General features: G+C 38.8%; 1 protein-coding gene across 5 annotated transcripts in view; it reads right to left on the bottom strand.

The window, feature by feature from the left end:
- FRY (furry homolog (Drosophila)) overlaps nt 1–25,719 on the bottom strand; it is a 307,846-nt gene that overhangs the window by 120,764 nt on the left and 161,363 nt on the right. For 4 of the 5 annotated variants that reach the window (XM_010835917.1, XM_010835913.1, XM_010835916.1 and 1 more), the window contains exons 9-16: nt 25,400–25,492; nt 25,206–25,304; nt 23,068–23,169; nt 13,178–13,281; nt 12,592–12,700; nt 10,631–10,717; nt 5,870–6,041; nt 4,288–4,420 (exon numbers count right to left, since the gene is read on the bottom strand). In XM_010835917.1, the coding sequence (XP_010834219.1) occupies nt 4,288–4,420; nt 5,870–6,041; nt 10,631–10,717; nt 12,592–12,700; nt 13,178–13,281; nt 23,068–23,169; nt 25,206–25,304; nt 25,400–25,492 (899 nt within the window). Of the gene's footprint in view, nt 1–4,287; nt 4,421–5,869; nt 6,042–10,630; nt 10,718–12,591; nt 12,701–13,177; nt 13,282–23,067; nt 23,170–25,205; nt 25,305–25,399; nt 25,493–25,719 lie in introns of those variants that run through there. The other variant, XM_010835918.1, reaches the window with a different exon arrangement.

Raw genomic sequence — 25,719 nt, 5'->3', positions numbered from 1 at the left:
CGGCCAGACAGAGTTAGAGCCTGGTGACTGATGTGAGTGCTCATGTGTGACACACAGAGTCATTTCAATAGCTCTCCTGATGTGCTCTCCAGATGTTTTAAACACCTGGGATTACTTTCCTATTTGCCGGAAAACAGCCTGACCCTGCCTGGCCTGATGTGTATGACAAATTCTGCCAGACAGAATTCCCAGCTGATAAAGCGAGCCCAGATTAGAAACTCTCAATGGTGCCTGGTTTCCTTTTACTGCAGTCCTCACTCCCTCGGCTTTTATAGGAAGTGTATGAGTCCCCCAATTGACGTGTGTGTGTGCACCCAGTCCTGTCTGACCCTTTGTGGCCCCATGGATTGTAGCCCGCCAGGCTCCTCTGTCCGTGGGACTCTCCAGGCAAGAATACTGGAGTGGGTTGCCATTTCCTACTCCAGGGGGATCCTCCCAACCTGGGGATCAAACCTGTGTCTCTTGTATGCCCAGCATTGGCAGGTGGGTTCTTTACCACCGGTGCCACCTGGGAAGCCCCAAATAACATAGTATTTATTAACAGACATTATATAATTATTATTAACAATCATATTATTATATTTACAATTATTACCATTTTTGCCAGCATAAAGCACAAGAGGGATGAGAAATGGAAACAAAGCAACACAGAATGCTTCATGTTCAAGTTCACACCCTACACAAGGCCTGGACCAACCTCAAATACCAACTCCAATAACCATTTCCATTAGCATGGTGTTGACCTCAACTCTCTTTCCCTAAATGCTTATATGATTCTCTAATGTTTCTCCTTGTTTTTTAGAAATGGCAGCCATGAAATATTTTCCACTCAAGGGTCTGCTTTAAAACCTAGCACAAAAACTCTTTCTAGCCCAATTTGAGGGTCTTAAGATGGTTGACTAGGAAAAAGTAAAGAATCACCTTAGAAAAGGTTTGAGGTATTACTAAAATACAAATGAAATGTTTACACTTACATTTAAACCTGTACCCTTTTAAGGTTTTGAATATGTTTTAGTCCTGACCTGTTCTATGACCTCTGCATTCAAACATAGTTTTCCTTTATTTATTATTATTGTTTTGGCAGCACCACATGACTTGCAGGATCTTAAGCTTCCCAACCAGGGATGAAACTCATGTCCCTAGCAGTGGAAGTGTGGAGTCATAACCACTGGAAGGCCAGGGAAGTCCCTCATAGTTTTCTTTTAAACATCTTTCAATTCTTGACTGTTTTCAAAGGAAACAACTATATGGAGGGAGTTTTAAAAGCACTTCTTGTATCTTCTACATTATCAATTGAAAATTGCTTAAACATATTCAAAGAGTACATAATAAGGAAGTTAAAGGTTTATGGACAATCTGGCAATTTGTGGGATAAGTACTAGAGCTGTAGACAAGATATTCACTGTTATTAACTTTGGTCACTATCACTTCTGCTATCATTTCGGCTGAAATGTCTATAGCAACGTGCACTCCACATCATTTCAATCAAATGATTGGCAAGCTACGGAAAATATACATTGTATAACCCATTTTTATAAAAAAAGTATATATTTGTGTTGACATTGGGAAACTCTGGAATAAATCACCCTTAATAAAGGAAGGGCTGCAGATTTTAAGTGGAGCTCTGTAGAGGAGGTTTTCATTTTAACTTGCCATGCTGCTAAATATGCTTTAAAAATAATTCTGTATTTTTAACTTTATTTTATCATGTTTTGTTTCACTGTACTTTGCTTTTAACATACTAACGTTAATACACACCTATAACATGAACTTCCCTACACAGGTAACAACCTTCCTGCTAATGGTAATACTTAGAACTGGATATGCTAAGAATCAGCCTGCCAACATGGAAACCACAGGAGATGAGAATTTGATCCTTGGGTCAGGAAGTTCCCCTGGAGTAAGAAATGGCAACCCATTCCAGTATTCTTGCCTGGAGAAGTCATGGACAGAGGAGCTTGGCAGGCTACAATCCATGGGGTCGCAAAAGTTTGGACACGATGGAGCACACATGCTAAGTGACAAAAGAAAATTTTTCTAATTATATTTTTAGAAATTTATGACACAGGTGCCAGATGTAATTCACAGTTCAAGAAAGTCCAAACTTTCTTAAAATGAAAGGTCACAACCAAATCCATGTTCCTGCCATAAGCAATCAAAAGTAGCTAATACAAATCGTGTGAGTTTCTAATGAAGAGCACTAATTACAAATCTAGATCTCAAATTTTGGCTAAGAACATCTGATTTCTACACTTTAAGCTACAAATACATTCTCAAAATCCAGTATTTCTATGACACGGTTACATAGAGAATATTCAGTTCAGTTCAGTTGCTCAGTTGTGTCTAACTCCTTGCGACCCCATGAACCGCAACACGCCAGGCCTTCTTGTTCATCACCAACTCCTGGAGTCCACCCAAACCCATGTCCATTGAGTTGGTGATGCCATCCAACCATCTCATCCCCTTCTCTTCCTGCCCTCAATCTTTCCCAGCATCAGGGTCTTTTCCAATGAGTCAGCTCTTCGCATCAGGTGGCCAAAGTACTGGAGTTTCAGCTTCAGCATCAGTCCTTCCAGTGAACACCCAGGACTGATCTCCTTTAGGATGGACTGGTTGGATCTCCTTGCTGTCCAAGGGATTCTCAAGAGTCTTCTCCAACACCACAGATCAAAAGCATCAATTCTTCAGCACTCAGCTTTCTTTTTAGTCCAACTCTCACATCCATACATGACCACTGGAAAAACCATAGCCTTGACTAGATTAACCTTTATGGACAAAGTAATGTCTCTGCTTTTGAATATGCTGTCTAGGTTGGTCATAACTTTCCTTCCAAGGAGTAAGCATCTTTTAATTTCATGGCTGTAATCACCATCTGCAGTGATTTTGGAGCCCCAAAAAATAAAGTCAGCCACTGTTTCCACTGTTTCCCCATCTATTTGCCATGAAGTGATGGGACCAGATGCCATGATCTTCGTTTTCTGAATGTTGAGTTTTAAGCCAACTTTTTCACTCTCCTCTCTTCCTTTCATCAAGAGGCTCTTTAGTTCTTCACTGTCTGCCATAAGGGTGGTGTCATCTGCATATCTGAGGTTATTGATATTTCTCCTGCACTCTTGATTCCAGCTTGTGCTTTCTCCAGCCCAGCGTTTCTCATGATGTACTCTGCATATAAGTTAAATAAGCAGGGTGACAATATACAGCCTTGATGTACTCCTTTTCCTATTTGGAACCAGTCTGTTGTTCCATGTCCAGTTCTAACTGTTGCTTCCTGACCTGCATATAGGTTTCTCAAGAGACAGGTCAGGTGGTCTGGGATTCCCATCTCTTGAAGAATTTTCCACAGTTTATTGTGATCCACACAGTCAAAGGCTTTGGCATAGTCAATAAAGCAGAAATAGATGTTTTTTTGGAACTCTTGCTTTTTCGATGATCCAGCAGATGTTGGCAATTTGATCTCTGGTTCCTCTGCCTTTTCTAAAACCAGCTTGAACATCTGGAAGTTCATGGTTCATGTATTGCTGAAGCCTGGCTTGGAGAATTTTAAGCATCACTTTACTAGCGTGTGAGATGAGTATTAAGCAGGTTTAACTCTCACATTTCAGGAATACTCACTAGAAACAAGTGAACTTATGATTCTTAAAGATGGTATGACTGTAAACTGGTGGTGTTGCTCTAGCACATGGGCTTGGAAGCAAAACATCACTTCTGAAAACTGTGGACCAGAAAAAGTCTTGGGTCCATTTTCTAACTTATTGGCCTAATGATACTTGAAACACAGCCAAAAAAAGATCAATCTTGGATTTGACTTTACTTTTACAGTTAGCCAAATATTATCAAACTATGTTTTTAATATCCCTAACACTTCTTTAAAGGAAATCAACCCGGAATATTCATATATTCCTTGGAAGGATTGATGCTGAAGTTGAAGCTCCAATACTCTGGCCACCTGATTCAAACAGCTGACTCACTGGAAAAGACTCTGATGCCGGGAAAGGTTAAAGGCAAAAGGAAGAGGGTGGCCGAGGATGAGATGGTTGGATGACATCACCCACTGAAATGACATGAATATGAGCAAACTCCAGGAGATTAGTGAAGGACAGGGAAGCCTGGAGTGCTGCAGCCCACAGGGTGGCAGAGTCAGACACGACTTAACCATTGAATAACAACACTTCTTAGAGCTGACTCTAATAAGATGAGAACAATATACAAATTAAAGGAGAAAGACCTCTCTGGTGTCTTTTGGTTCATTAATCCTTCATTGAAAACTTAGTCCTCATTTATACTCACGTGATCATGTCTTCGGGTTCTTTGTTTAACATCTGGACATTAGTCAGCATCATACACCTTCCTACTTCTTTATCAAGGTGCCTTAAAATGTTGTCCACAGCTTTTCGTACTTGAGAGTAATATAATGACATGCCTGAAAAATATGCATTACAGTCACATATTTGACTAAATCTATCAAACAGTGAAATGCCCAGTTTATTTATCCTCAGTGATGTATTTTTTATTGAAGACTTTCTGTGAGTCAATGAGTTCTTCGAGAAGAGTCTAAGTCTGCTAATTAGACCAGCCTATTTAGCAGAGTTTAATTCTAATTCTAATCTCTTATCTGCAGGATTCTTAGCATAGCGCCCTCATGTCGTAGGTGTTACCCAAAGAATCATTTAAATTTAACACATAGGAAATCTAATTCTTCAAAGGCAAATATTTTCCAGAAGAGTTGAAACAAAAAAATTAATAAAATAAAAATAAAAAAGGAAACAAAGTTCCATGCTGGAATTTTCATATTTCTGTTTAGTATAAAAAAAAAAAAAATCACCTTGATGAATGATTATCTGAATAAAAGGTAATAAAAGACAATGCTCATTTGGGGTTAGAATTTTAATAACTTTTTATTATAAATATAAAGATAATTATATTTTCCCTGAAATAAACATTTTTTTTAGTAAAAGTAATAAAACGGCTTCACATTATAAATTTTTAAATGAAGGAAGATGTATTTCAGTGTTATTATTTTTATCACTCTCAGCTGAGTGGAAGACAAATGTGTATAGAATATGTATTTCATATATGTATATACATTTTCTATATTTATGTATATAATAAAAATGTAAATTGCTTTGCATCCAAAATTTGTACTTTAATGAAATATTAATGGTTATTTCTCATGTATTAAAATTTTTTGAACTCATTTAACCATTTCATACCTAAAGATAAATATTTTAAAGAAAAAAGTTTCCTCATATGTTTCCTCCAGGTCTTTGGAATCAAGGAACTGTCTTAAAAAGTTGGAAGCATGTTTGTAAATTCACAAACTCAGTAAAAAAAGAAACAAATGCAAAAAGTTATCTCTTTGGGTTAAGATAGTTAAATTAAAAAGAAAATAATCTTATGTAGGCGAAACCCAAAATATACCCTGGCAGATATGGGGTTTGGCATGTTTAAAACACAGATTAAACTAATTTCACTGGAAAAAAAAAAAAAAGGAACCATAAAAATGGATGCGGGAATGAATAAGTGAATGAATATATTTTTATGGTTGCTTTATAAACAGGATTATCTACCAAAGGACACAGATATCTTAGAAATTTATTGTAAACTGCAGATAATCAATATTAGAAGTTTGAAAAGACCAAACTTAGATAAAAATCTAACATTTAAACAACAAAATGTTTAACAGGAAGTTCCAAAAAATTTAAAGGGCAATAAAACAAACCACAGACTGAATCAAAACAATTAATGTTGAAATGTCTCATCAGCTACTTTTATGAATATTTTTTAAAAGTGTATCTCACTAAGGGTGAGTATCTGTTGGTCATTTTAAAGGCTTAATAAAACCCAGCATGAACACATCTTTGAAACCCACCTATCATTTTGGCTTCCTCTTCAGTTAGCGTCTTACTCAGATACGTTTTCTTCACCCTCAGCGTGTTTCCTGAAGGGAGAACAGCCCCGGTAACCGGCATGGGAGGTTCTCCATCTTTCTGCTGCAAGCTATCGGCTATGACCAAGAATGCCCTTAAGCCAATATTCATTCTCTGTAAGAGACAACACATTCATGATGAAGAGAAAGACCCAGTTACTGTCGTGAAATCAGACCAGCAGTCCTTCAGAGAAGTTAAGCATGGCTTGCCATCTAGATCAGAGTGGGAAAGTCATTAAAAAGGCATAAGAGTTTAGGCCAAACCTGAGAGAATAAATGGACATGAGTTGGAGCAAGCTCCAGGAGATGGTGAAGGACAGAGAAGCCTGGCGTGCTGCAATCCATGGGTTCGCAAAGAGTTGGACACAACTGAGCGACTGAACAAGAAGAGAGTAAAATTAAATTTCTGACACTTTTGTTGCTGCATCACAAGGAAACAACTGGGAAGATTTTCACCAAACTCGCAGGGCGCGTTAAGAGACAAGCAGACTCATTCTCTTTGGGGGATCCACCTCAAAGGGACAAGCGGCCACCCTCTGGAGCTGCTTCAGTAAGGTAAACTGAGGTCAAGAGAAGTCTCTTCCGTCTCCTGGAAGGAGACATGTTAATTCACATGTCTCCTTCACAATGACTGGATGAAAGAAAAAAAAAAAAAAAAACAAACACCAAACAAACAGAGTTCTAACTGAATCACAGAAATAAGAGTTGTCTGCTCTGAACTGCAGGTTGCAGACTTTGGAGTCACAAAGGCTGGTGAATGTGAAAATAAATTTAAAGTATTCAAAGCCATAGAACCTGTTACTGATAACAACACATAAGCTTATAAGAAGAAATGTCCTTCTGGGCCAGGTCATTATCTTCCTCAGTCGCAGGTGAGACATAATATTGGCTGTAAAATATGACGCAGTTTATCTTCCTCAGTCTCAGGTAATGGCTCCAAAAGATGATGCAGTAAGGGCAGAAGGTACTAAAACATCTGTTCTTCCTTCAACAGCCACGTATAAACATTTACACTCATATTTTCAAACCACATCAAATTAATAAGTTCCCTAAGTAGACTACTCCCTAATGCAGAAAATAATTACCAGTAATAACACTGATAACCTAATTACAATTTATTGAATTCTTAAAGTATATCCAGAACTGCACATTAGCTCTCATCTTTAAAACAGCCATGCAAGGAAGGTACGATTATTCTTATTTTTCAGGTGAGGAAACTGAGGACCACGTAACTAGTAGGTGGGAAGCTAAATATGCAAGTTGAGTTTGCCTGGATCACCCATCCTGTAGTACATGATTACACGTACTTATAAGACGAAGCAATACTTCGAGTTTTATTATTTATTTTAAAGCTTTCCTTCTTTATGGCTGCACCGGGTCTCTGTTGCTGCACACAGGTTTACTGTAGTCACAGCCAGTGGAGGCCACTCCAGCTGTGCCACACGGGCTTAGCTGTCCTGTGATACGTGAGATCTTCCCAGATCAGGGACTGAACCTCTCTGTCCCCTGCATTGGCCGGTGGGCCCTTTATCACTGAGCCATCAGAGAAGCTGTGACTTCTAGTTTTAAACAAGCTTCAAGGAGTAGGGAGATTTTAAGCAGGATGTGGGAAACATTTCTCTGGCCCATTCATACCCAATACAGTGTGTATTTTATGACTTTTATGGTCTTCACTAATATTCTCTCTCCATTTTCTAATATTCTCTCTCCATTTTCTAAGATGAACAAGTATTAATTAAAAAATTGACTGTATATTAAAATTCATTAGTTCCCTCATTTATTTTAGTAGTTCTTTCTGAAATATTTTCTAGGCTTGTGGATTTTTTTTCAAGACACAGCAATCATTTGGGTGAGGAAATACAATGTTCAGTTCAGGAGACGCAGTACCTATAGGATGACCATGAGTTGATGTAAATGATCAAGCCATTATCTGCAAGTGGATTATCCAATTTATGAGCCAGGCTGCCAGTTCTCTTAGTTTTCCTTTCCTCTGAATAGTGTCCAGGACAGAAGTAAGTTGGAATAGTTTAAGAAGTATATTTTTAACTTAATTTCAAAAATAATTTCTTCTCATGTTTTATATAGCTCTGTATCATGCCTCTCCTTCTAGTATCTGTCTGGTCTTAAGAAATTACTTAACTTTCTCAAGGCCAAGTCTCAGGTTCCTTTCTGTAGAAGGAGAATACTAATACCTATTGATCATATAGGGCTATGGTGAGAATTAATGCTGGAAAAGTTCCTACTAGCAAATATATTGTAGGCAAGAATCTTCAGTTTTCCTATTGAAGTCAAGTTTACTGAGATATAATTCACATGTAGTAAAACGCACTCCTTTTCTAAAGTTCTTCCAATTTTGAGAAACATAGTCTGCTAACTATCATCATCACAGTCAAGATGTAAGATATTTCCAGCATCCCCTAAAGTTCCTCTGTGTATCTGTAAAGTCAGTCCTCTCCTCCAACCCCAGCACTTTACTATCAGTGTCTAATTTCTGTCTATAATTTTGCCTTTTTTAGAATACAATATAAACAGAGGCAAACAGACACAACCTTTTGTGTCTTGCTTATTTCGCTTAGTGTAATGCTTTGGAGGTGCTGCTGCAATATCAATAGTTTGCTCCTTTTTGTGGCTGAATAAGTACTCCATTGTATGAATGATTCATAATTTCTTTAGACACCCACCAGCTGTTGAACAGGAGTGGCTTTCCTGTTTTTAGTCATCATGAATAAAGCTCCTATAAATATTCATACAAACCTTTATGGACATAGGTTTTAATTTCTCTTGGATAAATACCTTGGAATGGAGCTGCTGGATCAAATGCCAAGTGTATATTTAAACTTATAAGAAATTACCAAACTTTTCTAAAGTGGTGGTACTATTTTGAATACTCACTAAAACAGTATCAAGTTCCAATTGCTCTGTATTCTTCTCAGCATATCTCACTTTAGTTTTAACTTGCATTTCTCTAATGATTTATGATGTTGAACATCTTTTCTTGGGTTTACCGGTCATATGTATCTCTTCTTTGGTAAAGAGGCTCTTCATTTTGCCCATACAAAATGAATACAAAAAACTGTATTATTGAGTTATGATAGTTCATATATATTCTGGATAGAAGAGTTTGTCAATATATGTTTTGCAAATATTTTCTCCCAGTCTTTGGCTCTACGCTTCAGTAAACATCATTTTTTAAAGTGCATACTTTACAATGATGATGGTCAATTTATCAACTTTTTATTTTGTAGTTTATAATTTTTGTATGCAAAGAAATTTCTGTCTATTCAATGTCACAAAGATTTTATGCTTTCTTCTGGAAGATTTCTGATACAGGATTTCACATTTAGGCTTATGATTTAAGTTAATTTTTGCTGACAGGGCAAATTATGGGTTGAAGTTCATCATGTTGCAAGTGATTGCCCAACTGTTTAGCACCGTTTATTAGAAAGACTATCCTGGGATTCCCTGGCTGTCCAGTGTTTAGGACTCCGTGCTTCCACTGCAGGGAGCCTGGGTCTGATCCCTAGTTGGGAAACTAAGCTGTATGTCACAGTCAAAAAAAAAAAAAAGACTATCGTTTATCCATTGAAAAGCTTGGAACTACTGTCTCTAGGCAAGAGAAGACTCTTTAGTCAGTGGGTCATGGGCCTCATTTCAGCCAAAATGCCCTGAATTTACACTGGATCCCCCCCGCCCCCCTCACTGGCCTACTGACTCTGACAGCAGCCACTGTGGACCCCTGTGACATCACTAAAAACTAGACAAACTCCTATTTGGGGCTTGTTGGGCTCAAGGTGCTGCTCAATCTCAGCACCAAGAAGAGCAATCAGGGTTTGTGAGGGGAAGCAAGAGGGTACAGGGAGGCTTGGTTCCCTTTGCTGCTAACCAGCTGCCTGTTCTGAGCCTCTGGGCTCTGGGCCTCCTTCCTCACTGACATGATGAAGGAGCCAGACAATATCACAGTGACGACAGGAACAATCTTTTAAAAAAATTTCATGGTGTGCAATGTCTTACAGCTACTAAAGGTGGAAGAGCTGGTGGCAAGCAGTAAATTCAGCTCTGCTGACTTCTGGTTCAGTGTTCTCTCTACAATCTCACAGGTACGAGGCTGAAAAGAGGCTGCTTGCCAGGCATATTTCTCTTGGTCAACACTCTTTTTCGAGGTCCAAAACTGAGTGTGCTTTTCATGTGCATAGGCAGCCCCTCCCCTTGCCACCCTATAGGAAGTACATCATATCCATTATACACTCATTTCTATGACCTTCCTGGCCCTGGAACTATGATGCTGCCACAGAATCAAATATGCAAACATTAACTTATTTAATTTCACTATATTTAAGTATTTTATCATTGCATGTATTGATTCTTCTCTGCTTCATCACTTCCCAAAACTCTTCAATTTGCTAATCTGCATCAAAATAAGTTTTAAGTATTGACTCTTCTAAAATAAACCATCAGACTGAGAGTGACAGATGACCTTTTGGAACAAGGTTGACTTCCTTCTGCAAGAACAGAATATGATATGATACCAACCTTTAATCATTCTATGTCTACTCATCCAAAAATCTTACTTCTGAAATTCCACCAGCTGTACTATTTTTGTCAAATACCATGGACAGAAAACAATAGGAGACTTTTTGGAGAAGATGGGCTTCACTCCACTCCCCATGACTGCAAAGTGAAGACACGCAGAAGGGTCATTCTTACCTCTGGATTGAGACTGAAAGCTTTTGCTGGTTTTCCCACACAAAGGAAATCAAAAATGATTTCTTTCATTGCAAAATCTAAACGTTCCTATAGTGAAAGAGAGAAAACAAAACAAAGTGTTAAAATACTCACTTAACATGAAAATGTCTGTTTTCATCACATGCACCCAACAGGTGGCTGCTGAAAGAAGAGAGGTCCTGCTTCATTTTATGCATCACAGAGAATCCCTGGTGGAAATCCATGTCCATCTGAACCTTTGGTTCAGTTTTCATGGGATGTGTGGAGATGCTATCATTCTATAATATATGAAATTAGACCCTAATACACAGAATGACTAAAAATGAGAACATGACAAACCAAAACATTCTGAGCATCTGGGCTTATATGCACTACAAACTCCTCCTCCTAGTCCTGCAAATGCTGACAACTTCTTAAAACTCAGTTTAAAAACATAGTTTTTAAAATACCCCTACAAAATGATCATTTTCTTTTGTTATCTAACATTTCCAATCCTTTGGCTTATAACAGACAATTGTGCAAGGGAAATGAATAATCAACAGATGACACATTAAGGTCACTTAAATGAGAACATTTAAGCCAGATTCTAATAATTTGAGACAGTGACTACTAAGATCTGTCATCTTCATTTTATACAACCTATTTTAGAATAATCAAAGCACGTTCTCAGCCACATGATAACTTAATGTAGAAAAGTTCTGTTAATTCATCTGCCTGCAAAGTGGCGGATGAATTAATGTCCATAATGGAGTAATGTCCTTTCCCTAAGTACAAATATTACAGAGGCATTTCATTATACTAAACACACAGAGAGATATCATATATTAAATTACCTGTAAAGTAGCAATAGAACCTTATGTCTTTATATCAACATCAATTATACTTCAACAGTATTTTCACATTTGTTATTTCCCTTTATCCACACAATATTCTGAGGGATACTAGGCAAGCATTCCTATTCGCATTTTACAAATAAAGACACCTAGAATGAAAATGTTCCAGGACTTCTTTAGGGTATAGAGCTGGCTCATGATTTCCTACGTGGTGGTAGTGGTAAAGAACCTGCCTGCCAATGCAGGAGATGCAAGAGATGTGGGTTCAGTCCTGGGTTGGGAAGATCCCCTGGAGAAGAGCATGGCAAGTCACTCCAGTATTCTTGCCTGGAGAATCCCATGGACAGATGGAGCCTGACAGGGTACAATCCACAGGGTCATAAAGAGTCGGACATGACTGAAATGACTTAGCACTCATGCATGCTAGCTCATGGCAGAGGACAGACTGTAATGAATGCCTTTTCATGCTTCTCCATAAATCACAAGGAATTCAAAGTGGGGATAAAACCATTTACACAATGTTTTAAAAAATAGAAGTCCTGGGTCTAAATAGTAAACTAAAATTAAATGTTTCATATTATTGGACCCAGTTCTTAAGTAGAACAGTATGTGTAAAGTGCTTAGAACAGTTCTTGGCTTGATATTAGCTTGATAAATGCTACTATTCATGTACATTCTTCTTTTTCACAGGGTGAAAGTTAGAGCATTATGATTTACTCATCCAAGTTCAATAACTGTCGTCTTCTGATTTCCTGCAAACATCAGACTCAATTTCCTCCAGACTTGTGGAATCTAGAGCAGAGAAGCAGGAAAAAACAGAGTCGAGGGGTCAAGAGACCCTTTTGCTAATAGTCTCTGTGACCTTAGGTGAGTCACTTAAAACCTGTCTCTCAGTTCCTTCGTTTGTCAAATGCTGAAAACACTTGGCACACCATGCCACAATTTGTTTTGAAGCAAAAAAATAAGCTATGTGTGAAAACATTTGCAAAACCACTCTGAAAAGTCTATACATGTAAGATATTATTTTAGACTCTAGGTCTGTTAGTAATTCCGAAGAAGGAGGTGGCTACTTAAAGGCAATTAGAAGACTCCCAGAAGCATCTCCATTACCTGGGCGATGAACTGGATGATTTTCACAAAGATGTTGAGAGGCATATCCCTTGGCACCACACCACGGGACCCTTTGGGGAAAAGTGTTGTGATGATGGTTATAAGACGGCTGAAAGATAAGGGGGAAAAAAAAGAGAAAACAAGCAAGATTGGCTGAGCTCCAGTACTTTAAGGGAAAATGGTAGATGCTTCATCTTATCTAAGTATCAGAGAGAATTCAGAAAAAGAAAACAAACCACTTCATTTTTTTTCCATTAGCATAATTACTCTATGAAAAGTTTCTCTGGAAAACTAAGGGCAGCTGGAAAATTATAGCCATTTCCTTTGTTAAAGCGGCAAATATAACCCTGACACAGAACTTGGCAATCCCGGTAGAAACTAGGGTTTCTGTCATGGCTGCTGAGCTAACGTCTAAGGAAAGCCTGAAAATGTCCAAAGGACTTAGATCTTTTAGAAGCTGTCAGCTTTGAACAGCTTCTAGTTCGGTTAGGGTGGGCAGCAATGAAACAAAACACCCTCTTCACCGGCTGAGTGGTTACCATTAACTTAGTAATCGGGTTACCGTGAACCCAAGCCAGCTCCTTACCTCTGAGTAGCTGTGTTGCTTTCACATTTAATTCGGATCATGTAAACCCACAGTAATCTGTACAGAGATTCCAGTGCAACTCGAGCCATCTTGGGGTCTTTATTCTACATCGGAAACCAAGACATAAGATTGCAGATTAAATGGTATGATGTCACTCTTCACTTTCTTAGAGGTCTTTCGCTTTTCTGTTACTCCTCTTCCCTGTTCATTTATTCATCTTGTTGTAACCATTTTTGCTGTTCTATTCTTAGTGTAGATAATTCGGGTCCTGATTTTTGAAGATTTCATAACTGCTTAGATATAATCTAGGATAAGTTTACCTTTAAGCTACTTGCTGAATAAAGATGAGTCACATAAATAAATTGGATGGAAAAGACTATAGGGAGTAGCTTTTTAGATTTAGGAAAGATAGATTCCTTATGCCAAAACAGTTTTAAAATAACTTGATGTGATCATTATAAAATTTGAAATTTCTATTAAAAAAAATTGAAATTTCCACATGCATTTTGGTCTCATTTTGGCTTTTTTTCTTCTATTGATCTAAATAAATAAAATGATAAAACATCATTTTAATTTTTGAGGCCTTATGACGTGTTTTATTATCTAGTATGGCCTATCTTCCAACATCCACTGTTCTTTTTCTTCCTATTTTTAGGGTTTTCTCATATATTCCTATATGTTTATTCTTCCAAATAAACTTTATAACTACTTTTCTAGCTCCAGGGGAAAAAAAAGTCCCAACTTTTTAGAAGCATGCTAAGTCACTTCAGTCGTATTTGACTCTGTGCGACCCCATAGACGGCAGCCCACCAGGCTCCCCCGTCCCTGGGATTCTCCAGGCAAGAACAATGGAGTGGGTTGCCATTTCCTTCTCCAACGCATGAAAGTGAAAAGTGAAAGTGAAGGCGCTCAGTCGTGTTCGACTCTTAGTGACCCCATGGACTGCAGCCTACCAGGCTCCTCCGTTCATGGGATTTTCCAGGCAAGAGTACTGGAGTGGGGTGCCACTGCCTTCTCCTTTTAGAAGCATACATTTACACATAAAGGATTTTTTTTATCTTTTAGTAAAACAAGTGATAAAACTTATAATTTGTCATATGTCTTAGATACATACAGGAACTTTAAACTAGTAAAGTTGCATTTAAATAGTCTATCATTTAAAAATGTCAGGAATTCTAATTATCCTTCCTCCAGACCAGCAAAGGTCTCTAACATGCTTACACACTAGTTTAAAGCAGCTTCTAGACACACATTGCCCGGGTTTAAATCCATCCTCACTCTGTAATTTATGAGTGGTATGGCCAACCTCTAGGACCCTCCATAATCTCTCTGGGCCTCATCTTCCCTGTCTGTGAAATGATGCTAACCCTCCCTCCCTCCTAGAACTGTTAAGAGAACTAAATGAGCTAGTGCACAAAGGGAATTTAGTTCCTGCCCACAGTAACTATTATTATATACAAGACACAGATCTAGCAGCAAAGGAGATGTAGTCCCTGACTTCAGGAAGCTGCCATTCTAGTGGGAATATCTCCACCTTTGTGAGTTTCTCTTTACTTATAAAAGTATCCCTGATGCTGGGAAAGATTGAAGGCAGGAGGAGAAGGGGATGACAGAGGATGAGATGGTTGGATTGCATCATTGACTCGATGGACATGAGTTTGAGCAAGCTCCAGGAGATGGCAAAGGACAGGGAAGCCTGGTGTGCTGCAGCTCGTGGGGTCAAAAAGATTCGGACATGACTGAGCAGCTGAACAACAAATCTTATGTTTGCATAGTGTTTCATTCACAATTTTCTCCCAGGCCTTATCTCATACTCTGAGTCATGATCCAGTAGAGCAAGTTATCATCTAACTTTCATTGATGAGCTTAACTAAACTCTCCAGTTTCAATGATTTGCATCACTGTCTTCTGTTCAACTTCTCTTATACTTTTTTCCTGTCCCTCTACCCACAATTATCTTTTTGATGCATCTTATTGTGACTGATGTTCTTTCATTCTTAAGAATACATCTGAGACAGTCTACTTTTGCTCCCATAGAGACCAAACAGCAAAGTGGCTGACTTCAGGTTTTGCTTTGTTTAACCCATGTTTTCCTGTACTGGTAATTGAATTTTAGCATTCCGAGATGATATGACTGGTCACCGCAATTCCCTCCTAACATGATTTCCCTGGCTTCTCTTCCATTCTCAGCACTATCAGATGATATTCTTAAACTGCAACCGTGACTGTTTACTCCTCCCTGCATTTCAAGTTCTGAAGTGGCTTCTCAGCACCTCCTGGACAATGTCCAAATTCCATGATGTGGTGCAACAGGGGCCTCTGGTGACCTGGCTCCCCCATCCCTACCTCCTGCCTTCGCCTCCGGTGTGCTCTCTGCTGTTACATCCCTTCTGCAATTCGTTGAATGCCTGGAATGCCTTCCTGCCCTTGTTCTACTTAGAAAATTCCTACTCCCCAGCAAGATTCATTAGGTGTCACTCCTCCGTTACATTCCACTGCCCCTCCCTCCTTCCTCCGCCCTGGGGAGATTACCAGGGGCTCCTGCTGTCTGTCTTCTAGAATGTTGTTCTCCTGTATGTTTCCTACCAGACTGTGAGCTCCAGGACTTCTGGATTGTTCACTGTTGTGCCCTCAGTGACTGCCATACAGCAGGTTATTAATTTAAAAAAGAAACTGTGGGAGGAGGGTTTGGGGGAAGATGGGTACATGTGTATGTATGGCTGAGTCCCTTCACTGTTCACCGGAAACTACCATAACATTGTTAATCGGCTATACCCCAATACAAAATAAAAATTTTAAAGTCTGGGGTCAAAAGGCAAATTGAATAGTAGCTGAACAACCTGAGGCATAAGCAAAATTTCTTTATATAGGAACTAAAGGCAACCCTTAGTACATAGCTGAAGCTAATCGACATGATACAATATTACTAAATATCTCACACTTGTATCACATTTTGCTATTTCGAAAGTAATTTCATAGCCCATGACATCAACTGGGAGGATTCAGTCTTTGACAGAAGTCAAATCACTGGCTCAGGTCTTCAAGTCTGTAAATGACAGCTGGGATAGGAACTGACTTCTGCTCCAGTAAAGACTATTTTCTCAGAAACTGGAACACGCATGTTATAGGATACCCACTGTATCAGGCATTGTTATCAAAGTTGTATGTGTATTAACTCTTTTTAATTCTCAGCACAACCTACAAAGTAAATACTGCTACTGTGTCCTTTTAAGGATGAGGGAGTCAAGACCCAGAGGAGCTAATAAGTGACAGAACCAGAATTAAAACCCAGGCAGTCTGGCCCCAGTGTCTTCAAATCATGAATGATTTCAGTTTAAGATTATATGAAGGCTGCTCAAATATGCTACTGGCAACGACTAGATTGTATTCTGCTTGAAGACAGGACTTCTTCACTGCCTTCATATTCCAACAGCAGCTAACATACAAGGTCTTACTATACCATCTCAGGATGCTGACATTTTTAACCTATGTGTCAAACCACTGACCTCTGTGTCAAAGATCTCTACTGTAAGACTGAAAGACTATTCTCTTCTTCCATTGGCATATGCTTCTCAATTAATTAACCAATAATTTCTTTATAGCAGAGCTGAGGTTACATTGATAAAACTGTTCAAGAAACGAGTAAGTTTCAGAGTGGATCTTCCAGACTTTACATGACATGTCAGTCTGCCCAATCCCAATCCCAGTCTGCCCAAACCTTCTTTAAACTGTAATCTTTTGACTTAGCTAAAGCAATTCAGTGTGAACAGTAATAAGTAATAAATAAGTCACTGATAACTTGGCTGGTGATAGGGTCATTGGATAGACCAATGTTTCCCATGATCCATCAGTTGACCACTTGTACCCAGCCACCCAGACTTCTTTGATCTCACTATACTTAAAACTCTTCTAGTTCTCTCTTCCATTGCAAGTAAAGGGACTTAAGTAAACCTGTTGCTTTCTGCTATAAGTCAGTACCTATCCCAGTCAACACCTTCCTTCTTTTTGGCATTTCCTTTTGATACCTGGAATCAAATTACTTTGATCATAATTCAATCTTTTTGATGACTGTATTATCCAAATGACATCATATGATATAGTTTAGGATAACCTCTAAAATTACCATACTAACAATTTACAGAGATTATTTTTTCTATTCACTGGCTGAATAAAAAAGGCATTAAAAAAAGTAAGTAACAGACCTGTCATCTGCTAATTTTCTGACCCAATGTATGTGTTCTATTAAAATTTATAAATTCCACTTTGAAATGTACCTTTGATGGATCTGAAACATAGATGAGATTGTCTCAAATTTATAGAAATAAAGTTATATTAAAACAGAATAACTACTTCTTGAAAACTATTTTAAATAGCTAATACTGTACCATTTAAACATAGTATTTACCAAGAGGAGAGTAGTTGTTTTAAATAGGACCATACATTTTAATGTATTCAGGCAATGACTGTGGAACCCTTAATATATTACTCAATGCTTCCCCTTTGTAAAATAAAGACATCATTGCTGCTGCTGCTGCTAAGTTGCTTCAGTCGTGTCCGACTCTATGCAACCCCACTGACGGCAGCCCACCAGGCTCCGCCGTCGCTGGGATTCTCCAGGCAAGAACACTGGAGTGGGTTGCCATTTCCTTCTCCAATGCATGAAAGTGAAAAGTGAAAGTGAAGTCGCTCAGTCATGTCCAACTCTTCGCGACCCCATGGACTGCAGCCTACCAGGCTCCTCTGTCCATGGGATTTTCCAGGCAAGAGTACTGGAGTGGGGTGCCATCACCTTCTCCGAAGACATCATTAATACCCTTATATTTACATGAAAAGTTAAAAACACTCCTTTAACTTCACTGTGATTATTACACATGAAGATATATGATAAGATTCATCAAAAAAATTAATGGCAGCCAAACTTTGATATTCTTAATGGCAATCAAAAGACCTTTCTTGTCCCCTCCCCTCCCTGCACCATTCTGAATGTGTGATTCTCTATCATTAGGTCCTATTTGATTTTCTTCATAGCAGTTAGCACCACCTGAAGTTTTTGTCCTTGCTGTTTACTTGTTTCTGGTCTGTCTCCTCCACTGAATTACAAGGTCTAAAAGAACTGCGAGCGTCACTGTCTCATTCATCACTTATTCCCAGCATCTGGAACACTGCCTGGTACATTTCTGGTGAAGAATTGATGACCAGCTGACTAAGTGAATGCATTCTAGTCCTAGTGCAAATAGGGACTGAGATGAAAAGAGAAATATTTTTAATTCTGTACTGTGGTTTCTAGGACTTTGAAGCTATGCTGACTAATGTCTAACCTTCAGATGATACACCTTCAATATTTCTGAGCATTTTAAATACAGCAGTATGTACATGTCAATCCCAAACTCCCTAACTGTCCTTCCTTTCCCCCATCCTTCCCCACTGGTCCTACTGGAGAGCACAGGGGAACTCTGCTCAATGTTATATAACAGCCTGGATGGGAGAGGAGTGTGGGGGAGAATGGACACATGTATATATATGGCTGAGTCCCTTTACTGTCCACCTGAAATTATCATAACATTTTTAATTAGCTATACGCCAATATAAAAAGAAAAGTTAAAAAAAATATTGCCATCTGAGCAAAATTTCTGGTAAAAACATAAATAACAACATGAAAGCATATGGGGAATTCAATGCAGGCTATGATATTGTCATGATAATCCACAACATACATTTAAAGGCCCTACTGCTGGCCTGGCTCATAACTAATCTCCAATTAATGAGACCTCTTCTTGTTATTAACTATATTGTATAAATAAATTTCTTAACTTTTGAGGTTTCTTTTCTTTTTAATAAAGAAGACTTCACTGGTTTTAATATGTATTAATTATTGTAAGAAAAAGAAAATGTAAAGGTTCTTCCAATTATATCCATTTTCAAGGACAAGAAACTTGCACATACTTATTATGAATACATAATAATTTTAATTTAAAAAACTATTAATGGGGATTCATGACAAAATATGAAAGCACTATTAAATCAAGTTTTTAAAACATATTTCCCTTTTTTAGAATTAGATATACTAGGGTATACAGGAAGGGAATATAGCATTTTTTAACAGCTCAGTATATTCAAATTCTGACATAAAATTCATAAAAGCATAAAGTACTGGTCCTCACTGACCAGAGGTTCCTGAAAGATGTCAAGGTCGTGGTGAGAAGGTGTAGTAAATTTCTCACCACTTTACAAGGGCAGGTTGCTAACACACGGTTGACCGAGTTAACAAGTGTAAATAAAGACTTCACGTTTGTGTGACTGAAGCAGCCTGCTCCTGACAGGCTGACGCTGAGGATAAACCAGGGCCCGACATTAAATGAGCGCTGAATCTGAGACCTTGTTTACTTTAAAAGCAGATTTTTCATGCTCATACACATTTCTACTCCGCCCTATGTCATGCTGCCACCTTGACAACTCTCCCCGGCAGAACACATCAAAGGTGGCCACCAAGTTCGACACGTAGGGGCAAACACGGGGTTCATTATGCCTGAGCGCGTGTAGGGGCCGGGGGGGGGCGGCAAGAGGGACAGTGAACAGAGGAAAGAGCTGGACTGGAGGTCCTTTTTGAAATGATATGGTTGGCTCTAAACCCCACAAAATACTGAAGCCATTCAAGACAAAGTGTGCTCCTGAAACCATGTTAGCTTTTCCTCAGGTATTTCTTGCCTGTTGTGGACTCTTGAGGTGGTTTGGAAGGTTTTCTGTATATTAATGACATTTTAAATGGTCCCATTTAATCCTTACTGGGTTGAGTTCTAAATACATGGGCTACAATTTTGTTTCAACTGTAGCTCATCAAAGATTTTCTATACCTTTTACCCTCGAGGAGGTGAATTTCGACCATTTACTACCCATAAAGTGAAGGATCATTGCCTTTCCTTTGCCCAGTAACTACCTGCTTCATGCTTCACTGGGCACCTGACCTGTCGAAATGGCACAGGTGTCTCCTCACTCCCAGCTTTTGCATCCCTTGTCTGCCACACGCATTTTGAAACTTCATTACACATCCCCCATTGAAACATCAAGCTCCTTGAGAACAGGCACCCTGGATCTAGTTTTTATATAACTGACTTTCCTATCTTCCCCACTTTGAGTACCTTTCTGATCTTATTGCTTTCCCCATTGGGAAATCCTGATGCTTGAAATATTCACATGGGGAAACATCATCAGCCCTTCTCTCAAGGGCTGTGTGTAACTCTGTTACTAAGTCTTTTTGGTGGGCTTCCACTGACTTTCACATAGTATTCTAACTGTAAAGCAATTAAAATAGGTAACTAATGTGAACCTACTGTATAAAACACGGAATGCTACTCAGTGCTCAGAGGTGACCAAAATGGGGAGGAAATCTAAAAAAAGAGGGGATATGTGTATATGTATAGCTGGTTCACTCTGCTGTACAGTAGAAATTAACACAAAATTGTACAGCAACTATGCTTCAATAAAAATTTTTTAAGTGGCTGATTTTATACTTAAATATAAAGCAATTAAGTTCAAAGTTAAGATTATGCTTCTGTATTTCAAAAGCAATTCTGGACACAAAAAAATGTTGGTCTTTTGGGCCACAATAGTAAATTTTAATGCAAAACACTATTTTGATACTAAAATTCATCACAAACATCTAGCATAAAAAATACAGAAAACTGAACATTCTTAATCAAGTCTCTCTTTTTTTTGTTTTGAACAAAATGATCTTTTTCTTTGTGTAAAATGTAGAAGAAAAAACATGTTTAACTAGAATAACTGAATAGCATAAAAGTGGATGAAGTAACAACAAAAAATGACATTAAGCTGTGTGTTAGAGGCATATGACAGATGGATAAATCCCTGAATAAAACCTCTGAAAGTGGCCATTATATAATAGTTGATATCCTGAAAAGCACTTTGTTTTCCAGAATTCTTAAAGGCTTAATTCTATATCCACTGCTATTATATTTCCCTGCCAATTTGAAGAAAATAAATGATTCTAATCTTGGATTTCACAACCAGCTTTCAGAGCCAGTATCTAGCTACTGCTTCAAACAGCTCCAATGCAGATTACTGTGTCATAATGGTAAATGCCAAAATAATATAATTAATCTTAACCACTTCACTAAATTAAAGTGTCTTAAAATAAAAAAGACAAGACAGCATGTACAAATACATACAGGATTTTATAACTAAATATATATTTTTTTAAATTCTGAAGAAGCATTAAAATTATAAAAGGAATTCAATATTTTTGGACACAAGGGAGAAAAATTATGATAATTAGGTGCTATTTGCTTATATTAGAAATGGTGTTCACTTAGTTGACTTTTATCAACAGGTCACTAAAACTTAAAATCTATTCACCATGTTCAAGTTTTAAGGCAATTTAAAAGCTAATCATTATGGCTGTTTTAACTCTAAGTTCCCAGGTTTCAGGGTCTTCCCAGGTGACTCAGTAGTAAAGAATCTGCCTGCCAATGCAGGAGCTGCTGCTGCTGCTAAATTGCTCAGTTGTATCTGACTCTGTGTGACCTCATGGATTGTAGCCCACCAGGCTTCTCAATCCATGGGATTCTCCAGGCAAGAATACTGGAATGGACAGCCATTTCCTTCTCCAGTTAATACAGGAGACTTGGGTTCATTCCCTGGGTCGGAGAGATCCCCTGGATGAGAGCACAGCAACCCACCCCAGTATTCTTGCCTGGGGAATCCCATGGACAGAGGAGCCTGGTGGGCACATAGTCCATGGGGTTGCAAAGAGTCAGACATAACTGGGCAACTGAATGTGCATGCCTCGGTTTCAGGGACCATGCCTTGGCTCCTTCCATCACCCATTGTTCAGTGAGTGCCTAGGACTAATAATTGAATATCATGTGGCTTGAATAGAATACCTTCAAATAATCACAAATAACAGGGACAGGAAATAAGTGCTTTCTGTTAGTAGGTCAATCCTCCCCCGCAAACCCCTCTGCAAATAATGGGCTGACCCAAAAGTTCATTCCGATTTTTCCACAACATTTTACAGAAACTCCAAACGAACTTTTTGGCCAACTTAATGTTTTCCTAGCCTGGAATGAGTCAGGGGGAGGCTGGAGCAGATTTGGGTGAGCTTCCGAAATAATTTCACCTGCTTCTGTCAGTGAAATGTGACTTCCTCTTTTTTCAGTCATTTAAAGCCTGACCATAGATGCATACAGGCTTCTCAGGAGGCACCAGTTGTAAATAATCTGCCTGCCAATGCAGGAGATGCAAGAGATGTGGGTTAGATCCCTGGGTCAGGAAGATCCTCTGGAGAAGGAAATGGTAACCTGCTCTAGTATTCTTTTTTTTTAATTTATTTATTTTAATTGGAGGATAATTACAATATTGTGATAGTTTTTGCCATTCATCAATATGAATCGGCCATAGGTATATATGTGTCCCCTCCATCCTGAACCCTCCAGTATTCTTGCCTGGGAAATTCCATGGACACAGGAGCCTGGCAGGTTACAGTCCATGGGGTCGCAAAGAGCTGACACAGCTGAGCACACATGCATACACACAGATGCATACAAAGGGGCATTTAATTCTACCTTTTGAGTGATCCTTATTAGATAAGATTTTACAACACTGTAAATCAACTGTACTTCAATAGGAAAATAAATGTTTTTTAAAAATTTAAAAGACTCCCCCCTCAAATTTGACATGATTTCTCTTATCCCCAATCACCTTCTACAACGGACTATATTTAAAAAGGAAAACACTCATTAATACTTTCTTCATTATTCCCATAGTACAGGATCATTTCCCCCACAAACCTCAGGAGTCACTCTCAGGAGCACACACCAGCCTCAGACACATAATACGTTTTCATAAAAGAGTTTTTCGAGCTGACAAATACTCACTTTAAGGTTGGATAAGCAGTTGTTGAGGAAAACGTGCCACCTGTTCAGGAACAGCTGCTTCTGGCTGACGCAGAGCAGACAGGTCACCAGTGGGTACAAGGCCTGAGGAGAGAGAAGAGGAGGCCACAGGATGATGTAATTGCAATCACTCAGGTAACACAGGCTCTCTGGAACCACCGTCCATCCATCCAGCTCCCCCGTGTGCCATACGGGCCAGGCTCTGTAACACACCCACGCCCAATGGGTGCTGCGTAGAGGTGGGCATTTTGCAAGTGTTTCTGAGAAGGATGGAAATGGAATACTCTAGAATTGTGTATAGGATTGGGCTTCCCTGGTGGCTCAGTGGTAAAGAATATGCTTCCCAGTGCAGGAGAGGTGGGTTTGATCCCTGGGTCGGGAAGATCCCCTGGAGAAGGAAATGGCAACCACTCCAGTATTTTTGCCTGGCAGTTCCCACAGACAGAGGAGCCTGGCAGGCTTCAGTCCATAGGGTTGCAGAGTCAGACGTGACTTAGTGACTAAACAGAATCAACAATGTACAAAGTAGAGTGAGTTTCATGGATCATAAATAGAAATCTGATTCACTGATTTAGTCTTCCCTTATGAATTTTAAAAACAATCATAGATCACTCTCAATCCTCTGGAAAAAAAGGAGGAAGGCACACTGACTTTGAAAATGTTACTGGTTTTTTTTGCTCATAAACATCTATTAGTTTGTCCCTGTCTTAGAGGTAGGTGTATATATTTTCTTTTGCATGCAATCTTCCTGTAGTTAAGGAAGATTCCTCAAGGAAATGTTATTGCCCTGGTAAACTCCACCAAGACAAATTTAACCGCAGGAGGAATTTGCTTACAACCGAATAAACAGAGGTGCTACTGTGGTTTTCCTGCTTAACTGGGCAGGTTTCCCGCAGCAACTGGAGAAGACAGAAAAGCTGGTGGGTGGTTTTTACAGTGTACATGCAGAACTCACCACCATTTTGCTGAACCAGATAGTATATACCTTAATGTCTCCCCCGAAAACAAGGGCTAGTGAAGATTTAAACAAAAATATAACTGGTTCATCCATTAACTTGAATTAGAAAAAATCTATTGCCACAGTGAGATTCAGTGCTTAACATTCCATTAACTTGCTTTTTTTTTTTTTTTAAATTAACTTAGTTTTAAAGTGATGTTGAACTACCACTGTCATTGAGTACAACTCTAATTACAGCTGGTAATTTAAACACAAAATACAAGCAGTCACAGAGACCACAGAAGGTAGACAAATGAACAAATCTGTCACCACTTCCAGCAAAGCAACTCTGAGTATTTGCTCAGATAACGGTGGTAATGTTCATACTTTAAAGAGTAACATAAACAATACTAGAAATCAGCAACCCAAGCATCCAGCTTCCTCTTTACCATCGCAGGTACAGCTGATCTACCACCTTCCAATTCATAAATTAGAGCTTTATTCTTTATTCACCACCCCAGACTTTGTAACACTCCCAGGCCCAGCGGGTGTTGTGCAGATGTGGGCATTTTGCAAGCGTTTCTGAGGACAATGGAGGAAAAAGGGTGATGTGATTTTAAAAACTTCTATGCTGCTTTTCACCACAAAAGCCTTCCCCAAGACTGTTTTCTCAGCCTTCAGAGAATCTTTCCCATGGGCAGCTCTCTGTGTTCTAACTCCCTTTCCTGTCTGGTTCCATTTTGATTCTGAAAATCAGGATGGGAATTAGCCAGTGAAAATTCCTTGGGCCTGAGAAGAGAAACTTTTGTTAGCATCTTTAGCCTTCAGATTGGAAAAAGTACAAATTAAAATAAATATTAGGTTAAACCAATCTTTGAACATAAACAGCAGAATCTTTAGGACTAGTAGGGTCCTTGAGGTAACATGGTCTAATTCCTTCTGGTTACCATGATTCAATCAATGTTTAATACTAGGTACCAGCTCCAAATTCTGAAATGTTGCCTCTTTGAGAATCCCATGGACAGAGGAGCCTGACAGGCTACAGTTCATTCAATCACAAGAGTTGGACATGACTTAGCACTTGTAATTCACCCATCTGTGGAACTCTTATGACTCTCAGACTTCAGCCTAGGAATTTGGGTCACTGCAGTTTTGTGTTTTGAATTTTCTCACAGTTACTAACCAAGGAATGCTTCTTTCGAGAAGAAAGTTCCAGCGTGGTATCATACAGGCTTTCAACGAAGTTTCTGAGGCAGGGAACATTAACTTCATTTTTAACAGCCTGAAACAGAGATGCGTGTTCATATTATACTTAATGAAATTGCTGATTCTCTAATCCAATTTGAAGAGATTCTTTAAAATGAAAATGTAACTTACAGCAGCCACTGGGACAAGAATTTCAACAAACAGCCCAGCCAAGGCGTGTTTGATATCTTTGTCTTTGACCTCAAGAAAGTAATGTGCACATTCCTGGGAAGCAGAAAGTCAAGGGAGGGAGAAAGATTGAAATGTGCACAGAAAATTGTAGGTAAACAAATTTAAGTCAACAGATCTTAATTCAGTAACACTCAATAACATCGCATACACCATAATCTATTTTTAAAAAATCATTGGAGTCCAGCATTTATATTTAAGTTCACAATAGCCTCCAATGACATTTTACAGGGCTGGTTTTCTCACTCTCCCCCTAATTTCTA

Source organism: Bison bison, unplaced genomic scaffold, assembly GCF_000754665.1.
Source record: "Bison bison bison isolate TAMUID 2011002044 unplaced genomic scaffold, Bison_UMD1.0 scf7180017864056, whole genome shotgun sequence".
In the NCBI taxonomy this organism is placed as follows: domain Eukaryota; kingdom Metazoa; phylum Chordata; class Mammalia; order Artiodactyla; family Bovidae; genus Bison; species Bison bison.
The sequence above is the reverse complement of the archived record's forward strand: the minus strand, read 5'-3'. Positions and strand labels throughout refer to the sequence as shown.